The sequence below is a fragment of the Peromyscus maniculatus genome, chromosome X (genome assembly GCF_049852395.1).
Source record: "Peromyscus maniculatus bairdii isolate BWxNUB_F1_BW_parent chromosome X, HU_Pman_BW_mat_3.1, whole genome shotgun sequence".
Lineage (NCBI taxonomy): Eukaryota > Metazoa > Chordata > Mammalia > Rodentia > Cricetidae > Peromyscus > Peromyscus maniculatus.
Window position 1 is genome coordinate 50,919,204 of NC_134875.1, and position 22,234 is coordinate 50,941,437.

Genomic DNA, 22,234 nt, shown 5'->3' on the forward strand with positions numbered 1-22,234 from the left:
GGAGGATGTTCTCCTTGTTTTAGATGCTCACTCCCATCTGGCTTTCAGGTTCAGGATGGGGAAGGGGATAGAGTTATTACTCCCATCCTATTGGCTGGTGGGAGAAATTTGATCCTAAGTTATAAAAGAACACCCCCTTTCAGTCCTGGCAGTTGATTCTCTCCTATTCTTTTGGCAGCAAAAATTCTGGCTGAGGCAGGTCTTTTCAATTCATAGCTGATGAAATTGCCTATTATCCACAATGTCTTGACAACAGCTTGAAAAAAATGTGACTGTGCCAGCCCCACCAGCACTCTGGGCCCCTGCCAAGTGTCTGAACACATTTTCACTTAATTGGCTGAAGTCAGAAAGACAGGAGTCAGGTTCTGAAGGAGTCGCCTTGGGCGCTTGGGAAGCATCAGCTCCAGGTCCCAGTTCCGGCTGAAGATGACCAGGAAGATACTGGCCTCTCCCAGTGCCCCAAGCTCCTGCAGGGAATGGCCCAGGGTCCACAGAAAATGAGATCAATAGTCACCTCAGGAGAGTTTCAGAAGTGTGGGCAAGTACTTGGTTAAACTCAGCTGAATTGATGGGTCACTGGTTTATAGGTCCAACACCTACAGTGGTTTACTTTCAAACAGGGTTGTCTATACAGCCCTGAACTCACCAATTAAACTAGGCTAGCTTCAAACTTGTGGTCCCAGCCACCACGGCTGCTTTCCAGCTTCTCTCTCTCTCTCTCTCTCTCTCTCTCTCTCTCTCTCTCTCTCTCTCTCATCCAAGAGTGTCCACAGAGGCATGAAGGTGTCAGATCCTCTGGATTTGGAGTTACAGGTGGTTATTAGGCACCTGACATGGGTGCTGGGGAACTATACTCCAGCCCTCTGCTTTTAACTGCTGAGCCCTCTCTCCAGCCCCTATGCCCAGGTTTTATGCGGTGCTGGTGATTCATCAAACCTGGGGCTTTGTGCATGCTAACAAGTACTCTACCAACTAAACCACAACTCCAACCCCCAGCTCTTCTTCTAATAGGATGCCCGACTGCACAGCCATGTCTCACTGCTCTCCCGTGGACTACTGGTTCCCAGAGGAGAGTGTACTCTTTTCGAGTAGTACAGAAGACTGAAGGGGTTCTTTGATGATAATCATCTAATTTGACATCCATTTACACAACAGATCTTTTGAAGACCTACTAGGTGCTAGCTCTATGTGTGCAAAGACCCAAATATAGAACCGAATAACGTCACCAGGCCCTGGCAGTATGATTGGTACAGGGCTTGACACTCATTTTGGGTGTCATCTAGTTTCACTTTATCTGAGCATTCCACTAAATCCAAACCTTGGTGTCTAAGAGGCAGCATCCAGAAGAGCTCTGCTATCAGTGTCCATGACTTCTCCCACATATGCATGGGTGAATCTGCAGACTGGCCCAAGCTTACTGGGCTGCCTCCAGATCCTCCTCTCTCAATCCTTTGCTTCCACGCCTTTTAGCCAGGACCTCTGCAGACACACCAAAAGGAAGTCCGTTTGAGAAAGACTTTTTTTTTGTGACTCCTCAGGGCCACTGTACATGACGTCAACAAGGCAATAGGGCTGGATGGAGTTGAAATTACCAGGTCATCTGACCTTGGGGTTATCATCACCCAGAAGGAGGTTTTTCTTCCTCGTCCTTGGTAAGCGTGCAGTGGGATAACCTGCCTGCATTTGTGCAAAGGCATCCCAGAGACGACTGGGAACCTGGGTTTAATGGAAGAAACAAAGAGGACAGGAGGAAGTAAAGAGCTCTCTTTTGTTTTGTTTTTTTGAGACAGGGTTTCTCTGTGTAGCTTTGGAGCTTGCCCTGGAACTCACTCTGTAGACCAGGCTGGCCTTGAACTCTCAGAGATCTGCCTGCCTCTGTCTCTCAAGTACTGGGATTAAAGGAATGCATCACCACCACATGGCTGAGTAAAGAGTTCTTAATGTTACCTAGCTCTGAAAAGCTAGAGGCTGACAGTGCTTGGGATCCTGATACTTTCTATCCTATCTAAACCACCCCCCACACCCACTGCAAAATCTGCCAGAGGCTATTGCAGGAGATTCCCCATCCCCGATGTCAGAAGATCAGACTAAGAGCTGCCCTCAGAACTGGTCCCCTAACTCCCAGACTCTTTGATCCACTAGGAATGGAGCACATTGTGGTTTTGTCTGGCCTTAACCCTTCCTTTTTGAGGTCACAGCTGTAGGGGCCAGGTAAACCAGAGGTTCCATGGCCAATAAAAAATGGGAAACATCTTACATTTGTGGCCATCAGGTGTTTTCTAGGAGAAGCAAGGAGGACCCACTGTGTGTTGGCGGGGCGTGGGAGGAGTGGGCTCTTTAGCTCTCAACCCCCAACTGGCCCATGTACCAGGGGACAAAGGTGCAGGAGAAACAAGGGCTGCTCCCAACCACCAATTCAAGGAGACAAGGACATCCACAGAAAGGCACTACAAAGACTTATTGGGATCATAAGATGAATAGATTTAATCATTCTTGTTGGAAAAACAAGACATAAATTAGTGTAATATATAGAATTTATATATTTATGTAGTATATATATACTATATACAGACATTAGAAAATGATCCCTCTCCATGAGGCTGAGGGAGAGGTGAATGAGAGCAATGAAATGAGACAGGCAGGGTCTGAGTGGCGAAGGTGTAGGATCAAGAAGTTGGGAGAAGAGGAAGACCATGCCAGAACTGGGCTGGCAGTGGTCGTGGGGGAAAGGGTTCCCCACTGGCTGCATCTCTGGCCCATTAAACATCTTGGTCCCGTGGGAGGAGAGGCAAGGAAGGGGGGGGGGCTGGCTTCTGTAGAAGGGTGCCCCTCCTCCTTGCTGGGAGACCTTGCCACTCAGGAGGCTTTATTGCACTGGGATCACCAAGGATAGGCAGGGGCTCGGCACAGTGTACATCTTATAAAACTCACATAAGAACGAGAGATTTCACATAGGCCTCACACACAGTGATGAAAGAGAGACCGACACTGGGTGGGAGGGTGTAGGAAACAAGCAGCTATGGAGAAGTGGACAAGAAGCAATCTATACAGAAGAAACATTGGCTTTCTTTGTCCCCTACAGTAGGGTAACTGTAGGGACTCCGTGTCTTCACTCCCAGAAGGGCTGGGGAGGGGGTGATGGCGGCAGCGGCAGCGGCGGCGGCGGCAGCGGTGGCGGCGGCGGTGACAGCAGCGGTGGTGTGGTGGTGGTGGTGGTGGTGGAAGCAGCGGCAATAGGTGAGTGTCAAGAAGGATGCTAAACAGTGTGAATTCCCTTCCAGATGGTTCCAGAGAGGGAGAGAGAGGTGCAGGAGTGCACCGGGTAAGGCGCTCAGCTTCTTTTCTTAGAGAGACAAATCCACAGGGTCAATACACAGCCAAAAGCATATACTCAGGATTAACATATCACGCTAGCTTCCAGAAGTTTAAGATATAGTCGTCAACACCCCCACCCCTCCCCCCCTCCCCCCACCCCCCCATCCCAATCCGTAGCTACTTGTCAAACTAAGGACAGTCTATCTGGTAGAGATGTTGAGAGAGGAGCCACACGCCTCAGGCAAACAGCTCCTGCACATGACTGGGCTGAGCCGGGCAGGCTCTGGTACCTGCACTGGGTCTCCCCAGAGCAGACATTTTCACCAGGTACCTTACTCAAAACAAGCGAGGTGATCTCAGAGGCTTGCTCCCTAGTGGACTGAGCTGCCCCTGCCCATCAGTGAGGGGCAGGGCACTTTGGGGATGGCTGGTGTGGAGCTACTGAACCTGGGGGCAAGGGCTCCCAAGGCTGCCAGCCTGTTGACCCAGCCACTGACAGCCTGACCTGGCTGTCTTCTGCACGTATCCTACCTGGGCACTGGCCCTTGAGGTGGCTCCTGCCAGGTACAAGGGAACCCATGGTGGGTGGGCGCATATGGAACGAGCGCCCTCTCTCCTTGGCTCGGCGCTGTGGCCTACTGTTGTTGCCACTGCCCTCCGTGGGGCAGCAGATGCTAGGAGGAGCTCGAGGTCCTGGCTCCCCTGTGCCCAGCTCAGAGCGGAAGGTGAACCTGATGTCACCTATCAGCCCCAGAGAAGAGAGAAAATACAGCTCTGTGGTGGGCGTAATGGCGAGGGGCCTTTGCCCTCACAGTGACGCCCAGAGGCCAGTAAGGGGTGATTACACCCAGGGCGGCAGCTAAGCCTGCAGCCCTTAATAGAGAGCCTTAGTCTAGGGAGCTTTGACTCCTTGGAGACTGTTAGGCTATTGGACCCTGACTGGCCCAGGAGACACACACACTCACCACGAGATGCAAAGACCACAAAGCTCAAACTTGGGGCCACGGATGGGGAGGGGACAAGCCTGGGCAAGGGCCCTACTTAATAAAGGTTTTTAAGGAGTGTGTGAATGTGCTCATAACAGTCGATGATGGGGAGCCTGGTGGGTGCCCTGTGGCTGCTGGCAGCTGCAGCGGTGGCAGCGGTTGTGGCTGCTGCTGATGCTGCTGTTGTTGCTGTTGCTGTTGTTGCTGCTGCTGCTGCTGCTGCTGGTTAAGGTTCCGGGCTGTGGACTCCTCAGCGGCACGCAGCAGGAAGGTGTAATTCCTCACTACCTCTTCTACTTTGGCCAGCAGCTCCTGGCGCTGGGCCTCAGAACGCACGATGAACACCAGCCGCACAAAGGTCTCAATGAGGCTGCTCAGCACCTGGAAGCTGCCTGTGATGGCTGCCAGCATGTGAGTGGGGCTCTTGTCCACGTTAGCTACTCGGCGGCAGGAGGCCCGGAGCTCCTTGAACTTGAGAGCTAGCTCAAGCTTGTACTCAGAGATCTGAGAGACATAGGGCTTGGGGGCACGGGCCTCGGGGCTGGCCACGCACTGCCGCAAGACGGTCAGCAGCTCATTGGTGTCCAGACGGGCAGCCAGGAAGCCATCAGGGAGGCCATAGGCATGGGCCCGTAGCGCATTGATTTTAGCTAGGCTCCCCTCAAAGGTGGAAACCCGAAGGTCGATCTCCTGGGTGTGGGAGGCCTCCGGGCTGCTGCTGCAGGTGGCGGCATCCAGTACTTGCAGGGTTCTGCTCACCACAGGCACCACCTGCTCATCCAACTTCATGCCAGGCAGAATCTTCATGGGGATGGAATAGGAGAGCTCATCCTTGCCATCACTGGCGTCATCGGCCATGTCACACTTGCGGTAATAGAAGCAGTAGCGGATGGAACAGCACTTGCTGTTCTCACTGTCCTCATCTAGATCAGCTGGCCTCCGGTACACCTCCTCTGGCAGTGAAAACACAGCCATCTGCCTGGGGCCCTTGCTCTCAGGGGCCACTTGGACGTAGGAGGGGTCTCCTAGAGTTGGTGACTCGGCACACCTGCCTTTTGGACCCATGACGAGTGGGAGGCCTGTATCTATCTCCTTGACCTCTCTAGGCAGCATTCCCAAGGGTGGGTGCGGGTAGACATCTGAGGTCAGTGAGGCACTGTCACCCTGGTCCAGCTCACTGATACTGTAGCGGCGCATCAGTTTCCTGTAGTTGGGATCTCCCAAACACTCACCCCCTGAGGCACATGTGGCCAGGCAAGAAACGCCACTCTCAGGGTCTGACCGGCACTCGCGGGACTCCAGGCTGGTGGAACGGATGCGCTGGATATTAATGGGACTACCAAGGCTCAAACCAGGGCCAGGCTCTGGCTGCCTCTGGGTAGGGGGGACCCTCTCCCTCTCCCGGAGGCCAGGCACTGGGGTCTGGGCAGCTTGAGGCCGCCCCCCTCGGCAGATGCGCTTGCAGTCACAGCTGCGTCTCTGTTCACGAGACATGCCAGGTCCTTGCTGCACTGGGCTACTGCGTAGCTGGCAGCTACAGCGACCAGGTGCTGGAGGTTGCAGGTACTCTGTGCCTGGAAGCTCTCCTTGGCTTGGTGGCTTTAGAAGTTCCTCAAGGAACTCCAATTCATACTGCTTTACTTTCTGCAGCTGGGCCTGTCGCTCATCTGTCTCTTTCTTCTGGCGTGTAGGGAAGGTGGCAGAGAATAAGTTGCGCAGTCGGAAAGGACCTCGGGATGACTTGGGCTTTGTGGGGCCTTCAGAGGCCGAGTGGGCTCCATCCAAGGTTGTTTCAAGCTTCCTAGAGGGCATGGTGCTGACCTGCCGGCTGGTGGCCAGAGGCCTCAGTGGGCTCTGGCCTCGAGGTTGGCAGCTGGGGCTCGGGCCACGGGATTGGCTGCTGGGACTGTGGCTTCGAGCCTGGCAGCTAGGGCTGTGGCTTCGAGCCTGGCAGCTAGGGCTCTGCAGAGCCATGGGATAGCCAGCTCGGGGGACCAGGCTGGTCTCCTCAAGCTTGCTGCTTTTGGATGTGCTCTCCAGCTGCCCCTTCTCCCCCTGGCCAGAGACTGTGCTCTGCTTGGTAGGGAGAGGCTTAGCACCCTCTAGCCCACCCTTGCCTGGCATCTCCACAGTGGCTTGCTTGCCCACCGAGTCTCGACTGGCTCTGGATAGATAGCTCTTAGGAGGAAAACTCTGAACAGGAAACCTGTCCTCTTGTGGAGAAAGGTGGAGGTTGTCAGCCCGGCTGCTTGTGGATGCTCTGGGGCTGACAGAGACCTCTGGGGCCAGCTGCTGCTGAGAATTCCGTGTGGTCTCCGGAGCACCAGGGCTCATTTTAAACTTCAGATTCTTGCTGGTGCTGCTGCTCATCAGGCTAACTTCTGGCCTGCCCATGGTGACCTCAGGCCTCCCCATGCCAGCCTCCAGCCTTCTCTCTCCTCTGTTGGAGGGTGTTGCCAAGGCTGTGCCAGGAGTAGCTAGACTCTTACTGTGTACTACCTGCTGTAGGGCAGCCGAGATTATGGCTGGGGTCACATTGCCTTTTGGGTCCAGGATAAGCTTAGGGCTCAACCTGACTTCCTTGGGCAAGTTTTCCCTTAGCTCTGAGACCTGCTCTTCACTGAGGGATGGTGTGGCCGCCCTCAGTGACATCTCTAGGCCTGCCCTAGTGTGACCTGGGCCTTTGTCCTCAGGAACTGGGGGAAGCAGGCTCAGATTCTTCTGCTCACTAAGCTGTGGGGACAATGCGGGATGCACTGCCAGGGAGTATGTTCTCTCTCCCTGCACCTGGGCTTCTGACTGAGGCAGCTTTCTCCGAGCGCCAGGGGGGCCAGGACTCTGGCCAGTGACAGCTGGCTGAAGGGATGGGTTGGGATCTGGGGGCCCAAGGGCATAAGGGGCGGTGAGAACCGCCTGAGCTGCACAGCTCTGGATCCTGAAGGGCAGGTCCTTTCGGGCAAGGAGGCTGTCCTTGTTGAGGTGCTGGGCCAGGAAGTAGGTGGTGTTCTGGTGCTGCTTCATGGCCGACATCATCTCCGACATATCTGTGAGCTCTGAAGAGTTGGTTTCATGGCCCGAGTCCAGCGATGATTCAGGAGTGATTGTGGCCAGCACAATCAGACCTGGAGGAATAAGAATGGGACTTGTCACATTTGCTAGCATCGAGGTCTTTGCTCACCATATCTAGAGCGTTCATGGAGAAGTAGTAGGTAGCAGCAGTATTTCAAGCTGGAGAAAACCAGTCAGGCCTGAGCAAACTATAGGGCTGAGGGGGAGGAGCCAAGAAGCGCACACAAAGCTGAACGGGATGTGAGAAGGGGGTGTGAAAGGTTGGAATCCAAAAAAAGGAATACCAGAAAAGAAGATCTGGGCAGTTTGGTGGTAAATTAACATGTAAAACAACATGCCAATCAATGCTATTTTTAGATCCAACAGCTAGAAAATTTCTGTTAATTGTCCTGAAGAGAGTTGGCAAAGAGAGGTGCTATTCTGTTCCTCCTCATCTGGCCAGGCCCGTCTACAGTCCTTGCAGCTGAGGCCATTTAGCTGAGCTGTTCTCTCTGGTGGCCATGTAGGCCTTGGACCTGGAACCAACTAGTTTTGGAGCACCCAATGATGAGTGAACCCAAATGGCAGCCTGGGTTGGGGGCAAACATTCAAGGGGTACCCAAAGATAAGGGATCCCTCATGTATAGAAAAGACAGGCTCCCTTGGATCTCAGTCCCTTCCCTGCTCTGTCCATACTTGCCCCTGACTCACATGCTTGCTAATATTCCTTATGCCTCTGTATTGGTTTGTCATTATTGTTGCTGCGTTTCTCTTTTTGAAAGGTGTGTGTGTGTGTGTGTGTGTGTGTGTGTGTACATATGTGTGCCTTTCAGCAGATGGATTTTCATGCATCTATAATAGAGAATAACAAACATGTAACATGGTTCTCCTGCCAATTAACAGTTAACAGAGGTAGGTAGCTACTGATTACTGGGCCCTCACTGTGTGCGAGGTAGTGCTTAAGTGTTCTGTCTGAGTGATGTCATTTCATCTGCATGCTATGTGATGCAATTGCTGTAGTGACACACAGAAGAGAAGACGTGCCTTGCCATGAGTAAAGAAACTGGGACTCTGCTGCCTCTGCTTCAGAGGTCATGTTCTTAGATAGGCTCAAGACCCCATCCCTGAGTAGAGATGGCTCTTGGCTGTCCTGATCACAGGTCATTTTGGAAATTAGTTGGACGTTTGGAGCGTGCTGCTGTTCTTTGTCTGTTTTCTGTGTCTCTTCTAGATTCCTTTCCTCAACCCTGGCCTCCATCTATAGCTGCAATATCTGTCCAGATTTATGAAATCACGAGGGATAGAGCTCTAACTAGAGCTGAACCATATCTCTGCTCTGTAGCTTCCTTTCTCTTGAGACCTGAACTATGGCTGCCAATTCATTGCCTTTGATATACTATAGTCACTTAAACAACTGAGGGAAAAGAAGCAATGCTGCCTACTGGGCATTCCTGGACCAGAAGAAGGAAGAGGGCAAGAGGAAGGAGGAATGGGCTATTACCTGCCGTCTGCGGGGGTGGGGGGTGGGGTCCATCCTCTGAAGCAGCCAGGGCTTCCAGAGCCTGCAGAGTAGACACCAGTGCATCATCCAGCTCCTGGGCATGATCTCGTACTGTTCGGGTCTGTACGCTGTCAATCAGGGTCACTGGAATCTCATCATACAGGAGCCCACGCAGGTGACGTCCTTGCTCCTGACTTTGAACAGCCCTGCGCTTGGGGTCATCCTCATCAGAGCTGTTGTCTCGGAAACCAGGAGGTGGGGCGGCAATGGCTGGCAACAGAGAAGTTGTCTCATCTTCCTCTTCCTCCTCTTCCTCACTTCCTGGCGGTGGGAGGGACATTAAGTCTACCATGTTGTCTCGAGAGGAGCCAGGCCTCCCACCTTTTCGAGGCCCCAGCTGCTCCTGGAGTTTGACTTTGCAAGAGTCACAGTAGAAATTCAGGGCTTCGGCCCCAAGGGAATTGTCCAAAGTGTAGGACCGGGCCCTGCTGGCACAAGGCTCATGGTCTAGGCTGGCTGCATCAAAGTCATCGGGAATCACCTCATAACCTTGGCCAGAGCTTTTGGATGTGGGGTCCGATTTGGTCCGGGGTCTGGTTTCTTCGAAGAAGATTAGGTTCTCATTGACATCCGTCCTGCTTTCTTGCTCCTTCCTTTGTTCCCGCATGTGGAGGTAGCAGAAGCTGACCAGCTCAGAGTCGGCAGGCGGGGTCGTGCATCGGCTCGACTTCCTAGGGCTGGTGCCCACGCTGCCCACATAACTACTCTCCTTTTTCCCCAGGTGGCTCCCAGTGACAGGGCGGTGGGTGCTGTGCATGTGATCTAAACGCAAAAAGAGAATGCAGAGATGAGTCGGCTGCTCTGGGTGAGCCTGCTGCTGAGGGTCGTAGCAGAGCCCCTTTGGCATCTCTGGTCCATGTGCAGTGTGACTGGATGACAGATACTGAGAGAGAGAGAGAGAGAGAGAGAGAGAGAGAGAGAGAGAGAGAGAGAGAGAGAGAGAGAGGCGGCGGCAGGGGGGGAGCGCTTTGCCTGGCTGCTAGAGATTAGGTAGAGGAGAACGGATGGACCATGTCACTGCTGATACTGAAAGCAGAGTGAATAGAATGTGATGGCCAGAGATGCAAAAGCCTCATCAACCCTGAAAAGGGAAAAAGCATGGTTTAATGTCAGGTACCACAGGATTCTTCCACGGATATGGCTGGTTTGGCAGTCCGCTGGAAACATACCTAAGGAGATGAGGTTTGTTCCATGTTACTTTGAGATCTGTTCCTGTTTCTGTTATTGCCCCCATCCCTTTGGGAAGCCATACCTACTGCCAGTACTTTGTAGCTTTTCTGTTATCTTGGATCTCCTCCAGACCAAGAAATTGATAGGAGAAGTTACTGTGTTTACTGAGAAGGTGTTAAACTGGTCAGGTTTAAGCTGAGCATGGTGGCTCACATTTAGAAAACTGATGGAGAAGGACTGCTATGTGTTTGAGGCTAGCCTAGGCTACACAGTAAGCTCCAGAATGGGCTATGGTATGAGACTGTGTCTCAAAAACCAAGCAGACAAAAAAATATCAAAATTAAATAGACAAACCCCCAGCCTGGCTAGTACCAGTTCCAAGAATTTATATTTCAAAAATGCCTATGGCCAGGAGCCCAGAAGCCTTAAAAGGATTCCTGGTCAAATTCTGGCCATCAGAATTTGTAGTGTGTAAGGGAGATATGGTGGGGTGTTGTATGTGGAATGAGCATGAGACATGATTCTTATAGTCCTTCAAAGCTTGTTACTGTCCTGTGTTCATGCAAGGCCACTACAGGTGGTAAAATCAAACAGCTCTTGATAGCAGGTATATGCATCTGCACCCTATCTACAGCAAATTCTATCTCTGAGTGACTTCTCTATCACACAGTTTTGGGAAGTCATCTCACATCATGTATGAGACTATACTCATACAATGCCAGCTTCTTCTGCTATCAGCAGACAAGTGAAAAGCCATTGCCAACCTGGGCATGATGGCACATGCCTGTAATCCCAGCTCTTGGAAAGTACAGGCAGAATAATCAGGAGTTCAAGGTAGTTCTCGGGTACATAGTGAGTTTGAAACCAGCCTGGGATTCAGATGACCCTGTCTCAGACAAACAGACTAACTAAAAGAGGATAAGTTACATATAATCCCAGTTCTGTTTTCACAAAACCAGTGAGGCAGGTATCAATATCCCCATTTAACAAAGGAAGAAACAGTCTTAAATGGTTATATGACTTATTTAAGGTCATATGGGTTGTAAGTGGCAACCTGAGATTGAGTCCAGGTTGGAGAGACTTCAGAATTCGTATAGCTAGTCATCATGGTGGCCAAAGTATTGGAAAACAAAACTTTAAATGCTTTTCAAACTCCAGTTTGACAAGGCCAGATCAATGAGTCATTGTTACTTTTCACTAACGCTTACAGCTAGGGCAAAAACACAGTGCAGGCACCCAGCAATTGAGTCCCAAACACATGATGTAAAAACCAGTCTGAATTGAAAGGAGAAGTTCATGCAATTCAACAGTAGTTAGAGTCTTAAGTATACCATTTTTTTTGGAGGCATAATCTCACTATACAGCCCTAGCTAGCTTGGAATTCATAATGTAGGCCAGGATGGCCGTGAACTTGTGGTGATCCTATTGCCTCTGTTTTCTGAGTGCTGGGATTGAAAGTACATAACACCATGCCTGCCTCTAATACTGTACCATTTTATTTGAGACAGGCTCTCATGAGGTCTAGGCTAGCCTCTAAATCACTATGTTTCTAAAACTGGCCTTGGACTCCTGCTTGCTTTCTCCTCTTGCTTTCACCCACCAGCATTTGAGAGACTGAAATAGGAAGATCACCATGAACCAATCAGAGGACAGCCTAAACTATACAGTGAGTCCTGGGCCAATCTTGGCTGCAGTGAGGCATTGTCTTCAAAACAAAACAAGGAGAAAAGTAAAAGGAGACAAGAATATCCTTCAGCTCATTCTGAGGCTAGTATTATCTTAATACAAAACCCAAAGAAAGACATCACAATAAAACTACAGACCACTATCGTATGAACAAAACATCTACAAATATAGACACAAAATCCATCAACAAAATACTAGCAAATGGAACCCAGAAACACATAAAAAGAACTACTTACTAGTAATTGCATACCAGTGGGGACTTACTGCATTAATGCAAAGTTGTTTTGACATGACAAATCAATTATTTTAAAATTTTATTTTTAGTTTATATGTATGGGTGTTTCGCCTGCATGTATGTCTGTATACCAAACACTTCAGTGCCTGGTGCCCATGGAAGCTGGAAGAGGTTATCAGATCCCCTGGGACTGGAGTTACAGATGCTTGTGAAATGTCATATAGCTGCTGGGAATCCAACTCTGGCTCTCTAAAAGAGTGGCCAGTGCTGCTCTTAGCCACTGGCCAATCTCTCGAGTCCCCAAAAATCATTTATCAATTCACACAATATAGCATGATAACTAAGGATAAAAGATACATGTTCATCTCAAAAGGCACAAAAAAAAAAAACCAAAAAAAAAAAAAAAACCCAGGGCCTTATTGGGATAAAGCTCAACAAACTAGAATCCAAGGAAATTTCTTCAACATAGTAAATGCTATTTATTGAAAAAGCCCTTGGCAGGTGGTGGTAGCCTTTAAGGGAGGCAGAGTCAGGTGGATCTCTGTGAGTTCGAGGCTGGCCTGGTCTACAGAGTGAGTTCCAGGACAGCCAGGGCTACATAGAGAAACCCTGTCTCAAAACAAAACAAAACAAAAACAAAAAAACAAAAACAAAAAACAAAACAAACAAACAAACAAACAAAAACCCCACAACCAAACAAAAAGACCTCCCTGGGTTTGATTGCCTGTACCATATTAAAAAAAAAAACTGGTTATAGTGGCACATGCCTGTAATCCCAGCAGTTGGGAGGTAGAGGCAGGAGGATCAGGAGTTGAAGGTAATACTGTCATCTTTGGCTATCTAGCAAGTTCAAGATCATTTTAGGATATATAAGACTCTGTTCTCAAAAGGGGAAAAAAGAAAAAAAAAGGAGAAAGTGTGATACATTTACACAGTGGAATTTGTTTTGTTTTTTTGAGACAGGGTCTTGTGTTTTTAGAGCTGTTCTTGAACTTCTGATCCCCCTTCCTCTGCTTCATGAAAGCTTCATGAGATTGTAGTTATATGCCACAATACCCAGTTAGTGTGGTGCTAGAGATGGAAGTCAGGGTTTTATGTATGCTAAGCAAGTATTCTACCAATTGAGCTACACCCTTAACCCTTGGTGTGTGTGTGTGTGTGTGTGTGTGTGTGTGTGTGTGTGTGTGTGTGTATGCACGCACGCACGCAAGTGGAGGCTAGAGGTCAATGTTTGGTAGGTGTATTCCTCAACTTCTCTCTTCCTATTTTGTATTTACTTATTCATTTAAAAATATTTTAAATTACATTCCCCTGGTTGTGTGCACATGTGTGTGTGTGTGTTCACATGTACATCAAACACACTTGCTCATGTGCTCACATGCATGCCACAGTGTGCTTTTGGGGGTCAGAGGATAGTTTGCAGAACTTGGTTCTCTCCTCTCCTCATGTGGGTTCCAGGAATGGAGCTCAGGTCATCAGTCTTGGTGGCAGGTACCTTTACCCACTGAGCCATCCTGCCAACTCTCTAGTTTTTGAGACAAGGCCTCTTACAGAACATGAAGATCATTAATTTAGCTAGACTCACTGGCCACCTTGTCCCATGGATCCTCCTGTCTCTACCTCCCCAGTGTTGGGATTATAGGTGCATGCCACTGTGCCTGGCCCTTATGTGGGTACTAGGAATCAAATTCATGGTAGCAATTTATGAATATCATCTGTCCTTTTCCCCACCACCGTTGGAGGGGTAACAGGGTCCACCATGTATTTCTGACTGGCCTGGCACAAAGGGAATGATTGTAAAGGACAGGGGGGCAGATATGGGAGGATAATGGGGAGAGTGATTGGGAAAAATATAACAACCTATACACATGAAAGTGATTTAATGAAACCCATTATTTTGTATGTTAACTAAACAATTTTTTTGAGACAGGGTTTTTCTACACAGTTCTGGCTGTCCTGGGCATCATTATTTAGACCAGGCTGGCCTTGAACTCAGAGATTCCCCCTACCTCTGTCTCCTGAGTGCTGGGATTAAAGGTGTGCACCACCATGCCGACATGAAAAATGTTTTTTGAAAAGTAAAACGTTTGAAAATGTTTGATAAATTCTCAAAGATTATACATGACCGATATAATCACAGATGTCACAAACCAGTGGACAGGGAAGCTAGAGAAGGGGCTGAAGTTAGGAAATTTGGCCTAGGCCATGAGGTGATCTCAGTGGAGCATGTTTCACTTACTTTGTGTTTGTTTGTTTCTTTGTTTTGAGCCAAGGTCTTGTGGAGCTAAGGCCAACCATGAACTTGCAGTGTAGCAGAGGATGACCTTGAACTCCTGGTTCTTTTGCTTCTATGTTTCAAGTGTTGAGCTCATTGGCATGCATACCTCCATTTGCTTGGTTTAAGACTTCACCTCTCTCTGACTCCTAAGCCCCTGTGTATTTACTGTGCCCCTCACCCATCATCCTAGTATTACTGATGATGTTATTGTTGCCAGTTTATTATAGTATGCTATAAAAAGTGTTAAATCATTTTAAAACATACTTTCTTTTGAGATAGGGTATCACTATGCAGCCCTGGATGGCCTGGAACTTGCTGTGTAGAGCAAATTAGCCATGTACTCATGTAGATTCGCCTGCCTCTGCCTCCTCACTACTAGCATTAAAGGTGTATGTTACCATGCGGAACCTAAATAGACTATTCATAAACTCATATCAATATAAGAAAATTCTTTTTGAGCCCACAGTTCTGTGAAACTTTAAACTCAAATGTTCAGAGAATAATTAAATGACTTGCTAGACATAAAAAGAGTATCAAACACTAGGTACAAATTTTTGAAAAGAATAGCAAGACTTGTATACTGAAGTCTGTAAGACATTTGTGAAACAAATGAAAGACTTAAATAAGTAGAAAGACTCTCCACTCGAGGACTAGTAGGCTTCACATTTGCATTACTGACAACTAAGAAGGCAACACTTCTCAAACTAATCTACTGACTCAACACAATCCTGATCAGAATCCCAGCTGACTTTGTAGAAAATTGACAAGTCAATTATAAAATTCACAGAGTCTCAAAATACCCAGAATAACTAAAACAACCTTGAAAAAGAAGAAAAAAGAATGAAGATAATTCATGATTTCAAAATTTGCTACAAAGCAAAAACAATTAAGATAAAGTATTGACAGGTACTGCAACAGAATAAAATGTGCAGATATAAACTATCATATTTATGGCCAAATGGTCTAACTTAAAAATGTACAAAGGATTTGAATGGGTATTTCACTCAAGAAGACATATTAAAGGGCAATGAGAAATGAAGATGCTCAGTGTCATTGGCCATTCATGAACTGCAAATAAACATCAGGAGTTGCCTCTTCTATCCATTTGTGATGGATGTAACAAGACAAGTAATAACAAATATTGGTGAAGATCTGATGAAGTTATACTTCTCTACTATTGCTGGTAGGAATGTGAAATGGTGGAGTCATTTTGAAAAAATATGCTCTTCCTCTAATAATTCAACATAGTTATCATTTGTATGCTCTACACCTATGTTTATAATGAAGAGAAATAAAAACCTACATCCTCACAAAAAGTTGGACACGAATGTCTAATATCATTATTCATAATAGCCGAAAGGTAAAAACAACCCAAATGTGTATCAACTGATGAACTGATAAATAATGTCTTCTAAATAATAGCATATTATATAATCAAAAGGAACAATGTATTGCTGTATGATATAACATGAATGACCCTTGAAAATACTATGCTAAGTGAAAAAGCAAAGCACACAAGACTATATTCAATGATTCATATAAAACACTCAGAACAAGTAATGCTATAGAGACAAACTACAGAGCACCGGCTGCTTGGTGTGGGTAGCACATAGGACACAATATGGGGAGGGACTGTTATGACATTCCTGCATACTGTTTTTTTCTCTTTAGGAGCGGTGAATTATTATTATTATTATTATTTTTGTACTTGGGATTGAACCTGTGGCGGCATGCATGCTCTTTTTACTTTTTATTTTGAGACAAGGAAACACTAACTTACTCAGGCTGGCTTTGAACTCACTTTATAGCCCATGTAGGCCTTGATACTTCCTACTCAGGCTAGCCAGCAGAAGTAATTACAGGGTTGTGCTACCAGATCCAGCTCGAGTGGTGAAAATGTTCTAAAACTAGATGGTTGCATGACCCCATGAATATACTACACACACACACACACACACACACACACACACACACACATCTGTGTAACAGCTCTGGCTGTTCTGGAACTTGCTTTGTAGACCAGGCTGGCCTTAAATTCACAGAGATCCACCTGCTTCTGCCTCCTGAGTGCTGGGATTAAAGGTATGTGCCACTGCCACCTGACTATAATAAATATATTAAAAATGGAGCTGTACCCAGGCATGTTGGCACAGGCCTTTAATCCCAGCACTCAGGAAGCAGAGGAGACAGATCTTCATAAATTTGAGGTCAGGCTGGTCTATATAGCAAGTTCCAGGCCATCCAGGGATACATAGTGAGACCCTGTCTCAAAACAAATGGAGCTATGAATTTTAAACAAAAAGGTTTTATGGCTTGGAGATTATAGCTGAATAATGCTGCTTATAAAAATAAAACCTCTCATCCAGCAACGGTGGCACATGCCTTTAATGCCAGCACTTAGAAGTAGAGATAAGTGTGTCTTTGTGAGTTCAAGAATAGCCCGATGCATATATTGAGTTCCAGGCCAGCCAGGATGACATAGTGAGATTATGGCTCAAAACAACAAACAAACAAACAAACAAACAAACAAACAAACAAACAAACCCAACTCCTCCACAAATCTGGGTGCGGTGTCATTAAAGTCCTCTGAAGGGCTGGAGAGATGGCTCAGAGGTTAAGAGCACTTCTAGAGATCCTGAGTTCAATTCCCAGCAACCACATGGTGGCTCACAACCATCCCTAATGAGATCTGGCGCCCTCTTCTGGCCTATAGTGCAGGCATGCTTGCAGGCAGAACACTGTATACATAAATAAATAAATAAATAAATAAATAAATAAATAAATAAATAAATAAATAAATAAATCTTTTTTTTTTAAAGTCCTCTGAAGGCTAGGGCAGAAGGATTGCAAGTTTAGGGCCATCTTGGGCTATATAGTGATCTCTAGGACAGCCTGTCCTAAGGGAGCTGGAGAGATTGCTCAATGATTAAGAACACTTGCTGCGCCGGGTGGTGGTGGCTCATGGTTAATCCCAACACTCAGGAGGGAGAGGCAGACAGATCTTTGTGAGTTCAAGGCCAGTCTGTTCTATAGAGCGAGTTCCAGGACAGCCAGGGCTACACAGAGAAACCCTGTCTCAAAAAAAAAAAAAAACCAAAAAAGAACACTTGCTCCTTTTTCCAAAGGGTCTGAGTTCAGTTCCTAGAACCCACATAACGTGGCTCACAATTGCCTGTAACTCCAGTTACTGGGGAATCTGACACCCTCTTCTGGCCTCTGTAGGCACCTACATGCATGCATACACACATAGATGTTCATAAAAAGAAAAATTTAAACATACAATATATTTTTATCATATTCATTCCCCTCCCCCAACTCTTCCCAGATCTTCCCCATTTCTTTACCTTCCAAGAAGTCTTTAAAAACAAAAATAAATTTTAAAAAGTGGTGACTTGGCACATGGTGAACTTTGAACTCTTAAGAAAAGATTTTTTTTAAAATTGCTTTGCTTTGTGAAAGGACTTTATGTAGTTTATCTCACATTATCTTGTCAAATCCCTCAGGAGGTATGTAGTATATATACTATTATTACTTCTCATTTTAATGACAAGTAATCTGAGCCTGTTTATGGAACTTGTTCATGTTTACATTGTGAAGGTACAGCAGAGAAGGGATTGGAACCCAAGTCTCTCTGCCTTTACATGCTAGGAGTTTTCCATAGACCATGTTATTCACCTCTATACAGATTCAATGTAATCGCACTTGTGGGTTCGATTCATGTCTTACTGGGTGATGGAGAAAACCCTGGGATCAGTTGGGGGAATTACTATTCAGTGATCCATCCTCTATCCAGGCCTCTGAGAGTTAAAGAAGCGCTCCAGGAGAGCACAGAGCCATAAGCCCTTGGTTTAGAACGTGTCACTGCCTGAATGCATCATCTGCAGGTCTAGAAATGCTCCAGGTGATACCTACCTAGGAGGCAACTGAGCCATCAGGGGAGCCACCTGGCAACATGATGCGATCAGAGGTGACTCCCACGGTTATATCCAATGAGCAAGTGACAACTTTTCCCTCTTAGATAAAGACTGGATTCTAAAGGTTGTTGCCTTCCCTGCAGGAAGAAATATTTTCCCATACTACACTGCCAAGGTCAGGTGATGTCTAACTCACCACTGGTATCACGACTTCCAGATATAAGGAGAGAATGTGCCTGGAGCGTCCTCAGTCTCCTCTAGGCAGATTAGAAGTACGGGTAAAGTCGGGTGCATTTGGTTGATGGTTGGGACAGCTTGCCTCTCACATTGTAAATCTATGTGAATTGCTCATCAGCTTTCCCTAAGTGGGAGGGTGGAGGTGCCCTAATTTATCTGTCTGTGCTCAGTCACTCACAAGACTGACTCAGAAATGCTTGCAAAGAACAGGACAGTGAACTGACTAGAATTATGCCAAAATATATATGCTGTGGCTATATAATATAATATATAGTATATACACGAAGTGTGCACATATTTACACTAGACATACCATCGACACAAGATTGACTCAAGCAGCTTTCTAGACTTCACTCTGGTGTATTTTTGTAGTGTCATGTTCATTGGTCATAATCACGACATAGAAGCCTTGCAAGAACCTCATGGTCTTTCTGAGTCATCCAAAAAAGAAGAGAGTACTATGTTCACTCTAACTTGCTGGGTGGGTTTTTTGGAGGGGGGCAGTATCTCATTTTGTAGCCTAGGCTGGTTTTGAATGTGTAATCCTCCTACACCAGTCTCCTGGGTGTTGTGATTACAGACATGAATCACCACAATCAGCTTGCTGGGTTATATGTACATGAAAACTGGTAATGTCTGCATATACATATATATGTATATACACACATATGTATATAAAATAAGAATATTCAGTGAAGCACAGTAAACTGTTTCTAAACATGTTACAAAATGTAGAATGAGTTTCTCTAACTGAAATCCTAAATAGGATCTCCAAAGCCTTATTTTCTTGGGTTACCCAGAAGATACAGGGAGCTCAGGACTGGGAAGAGATGGCAGCTGCTTCTGGATCTTTCTTCTTGTCTTCCTTTCCTTTCCTTATTTCTTTCCACCACTTATTTAGTCTCTCTCTCTCTCTCTCTCTCTCTCTCTCTCTCTCTCTCTCTCTCTCTCTCTCTCTCCATCTCTGTCTTTCTGTCTGTCTGTGTGAATGCATGTGTGTATTCATGTAGGTACACGGGTACCATCATGTACATGGTGGGAGTTGGCTTTCTCCTTCCACCATACAGGTCCTGGGGGTCTTCAATCTTGGAGGCGTGTGCCTGTACTCACTGAGCCACCCTGCTGGCCCTGCCTCTGGATTTCTTGCCACCTCAGTGTGGTTTTGGCTCTCAAATGCAGGTGCTATTAGGACTGCTGCATTCTTCCTGTGTAAACGACAAGCTACTTGCTGTATTGGCATCATCCCTGATCATCTGTCCACATTTTCCCCACTGGACTGTAAGCTATGTGAAGGCACTCACCAAAAGGATCATAGCTGCTATGCCCAGCCGTATTCCCAATGTCTGCCATGATGGATCCTTGAAAAACATCTGGGTAGTGAATAAGTGAAATATTGGCTTTGGTCAAGTACTGTGAGAGAGACAATTCCTTCCCTTCCATTCTCCTGTTTTTCCAGGTTCACAAGACATGGTGCTTCCCTCCCCTGCTGCTGAGTTAACAACATCTGTTTGGCCTGGTAGGCTGAGCACTGAGCTTGGTAGTCAACAGCTTCTGTGATGCCAGACTTCTTCCTCCTTTCCACAGAGACCTTGGCCTGAGGGAATTGTGTCTTTGGTCCCTGGGAAAAGCCCATCTGAAGCTGTGAGGACACCTCTTCTCTCTGTAGCCCTGGTGTTGAGGCAGAACTTGCAATATTTGTGCCTCAACCTTCCAAGAAGCTGGGATTATAGGCCTGTGCCGGCAGGCATGGCTAACTGACTGCACTACAGCCTTTGTTAAAGGACCACAGTGGGCACTGGAACTTCCGTTCTAGAATGAAGGTGAGATCTGACAGAGGAACGCCATCCCAGCTTTGGATGGTGGTCCTAAAGGTTTTCAAGACCGGGAAGGAACTATTAACCCACTGCAACTAGGGCCCAAGCCTCTTCAGGGGCACTCTTCTCTTCTTCCTGGCATTTTGCTGAATGTGGGCCAAGCCAGGAGGGTCACCTTACACAGCAAGGGCATTTTGTCAGTGGCTGCTATCAACCTGGCACCTAGCAGTTCAGAAGGCCAAGAAACTGGCCCCAAATACCGCACCAGTCTCTGTGGAGGTGATATCAGGAGCAAGTTCCTATCTTTGTGGACAGAAGAAGAAAGAGGAACAGAGGTTTTTCTATTTACTTCTGCCCCTGAGCTAATTGTTTCCATCCTAAGGAGAAGCATTATAAACAGCAGCAGCGCTACAGTGGTCCATTTGGCTCCTAAATGGAGCCAGAGACCCATTTGCTAGGGAAGTCCTGAACTTCTGCCACTCTGAAGGTGTGCAAGGAGCCTCTCAGGCATTGGAGACTTGGAGATGGGGTGTGAAAGTGATGCTTAGTGCCAAGGGAACCCGGTAAAGCAGACCTAACTTTGAAAAAGCAACAGGGAAGCCTGTTGAGGCTGCAGTGACACATACAGCCCATGTCCTGGACTTGGTGCCACAATCTCCACAGTAAGGGAACTATTTGCAACCAGCATTGGCTAGGGCATTGATGGCATGACAGATAATTGACCAACAAAGTGGGACTACATAACCATGCCTACTGCCCTCTCTAAGTGGACACCCACACAGCTCTGACTGTCCCAGCTGGTTCTGCCTTGACTGGCCCCAGGTCCATCCTGCCTTCTCCTCTCCTTTTCCCCTTCCCCTCCTGCTCAATAAGAGGTTCAGTTCACTTGGATGTGATTAGCCACAGGAGGACCACAGGTGACATGGAAAATGCTAACGATGGTTTTTCCAACAGTTGACCATGTCTAAATTTGAGAAGCATGGCTGCCTCTTCAAGTTAGTCATCTGGAGCCATGCAGACTCTCACCCCCAGTTTCTTCCTGTTCCAATTCAGTTCCTTTCATCTACTATGTGGACACCCCTTCTTTTGGGACCACCAATCCTTTCCCAAATCTGCATGTGATGAACTGCCTTTCAATTGCTGTGAACAGTGATAGGAGATCGAAAGTTGGGCCAGCTATGCATGTGATGGACTTGTTTGTGATAAAGAACAAAGTTTAAAATGCGTGATACTCGCCAGGCGGTGGTGGCGCACGCCTTTAATCCCAGTACTCAGGAGGCAGAGGTAGTTGGATCTCTGTGAGTTGGAGGCCAGCCTGGTCTACAGAGCGAGTTCCAGGATAGGCTCCAAAGCTACACAGAGAAACCCAGTCTCAAAAAACCAAAAACCAAACCAAACCAAACCAAACCAAACCAAACCAAAACAAAACAAAGAAATGGGTGACACTCAGCTTTCCAGGGGCTGGGTCATCTGCCAGGAGTGTGATTCTACTCTTAGATACCATGATCTCCATCAGGTGCAGTGACCCCAAACCAAGAAAGTCTTGAAAGTTTAGTAGTAGTTGAGTGGCAAGGGCCAGTGGATCAAGTGTTCAGTTTATGGCAAGGGTGATTCCTGGGTGCTGCTTACGTTCTGTCTGTGATGCTTGCGAGCCTGAGGTCTAACACATGGAGGACCCAGCTCTCTGTCACACTCTGCTCCTCTCACTTTTTTTTGTGCAGGAGCACTTGGGCTGGACAGATTTTTTTCAAAACCTCTGTACAACATCATCAGAACATCTCTGAGAATTAGCCATACTAGGTTGCCTAACTCGGACACCTTTTGCTTGGAAGCTGCATTTGCTCTTTATGGACCTCCCATTCTATTTCCAAGCTTTCTTTTGGGCATGCACAGTCTCCCCTACTCCAAGCCTTCAGTGACTTCATATTTCAGACACTTCTGTCAATCCCCAATATGATGAACAAAAAAGAAGGTCTTATTTTCATTTTCA

General features: G+C 47.2%; 1 protein-coding gene across 1 annotated transcript in view; it reads right to left on the bottom strand.

Moving 5' to 3' along the window:
* Positions 1 to 2,465: 2,465 nt before the first annotated feature.
* The window catches only part of Frmpd3 (FERM and PDZ domain containing 3), a 150,455-nt gene continuing 130,686 nt past the window's right edge, over positions 2,466 to 22,234 (bottom strand). The window contains exons 14-15 of the mRNA XM_076562986.1: positions 8,851 to 9,672; positions 2,466 to 7,423 (exon numbers count right to left, since the gene is read on the bottom strand). Of these exons, the coding sequence (XP_076419101.1) occupies positions 4,353 to 7,423; positions 8,851 to 9,672 (3,893 nt within the window). The 3' untranslated portion in view covers positions 2,466 to 4,352. The remainder of the gene's footprint in view (positions 7,424 to 8,850; positions 9,673 to 22,234) is intronic.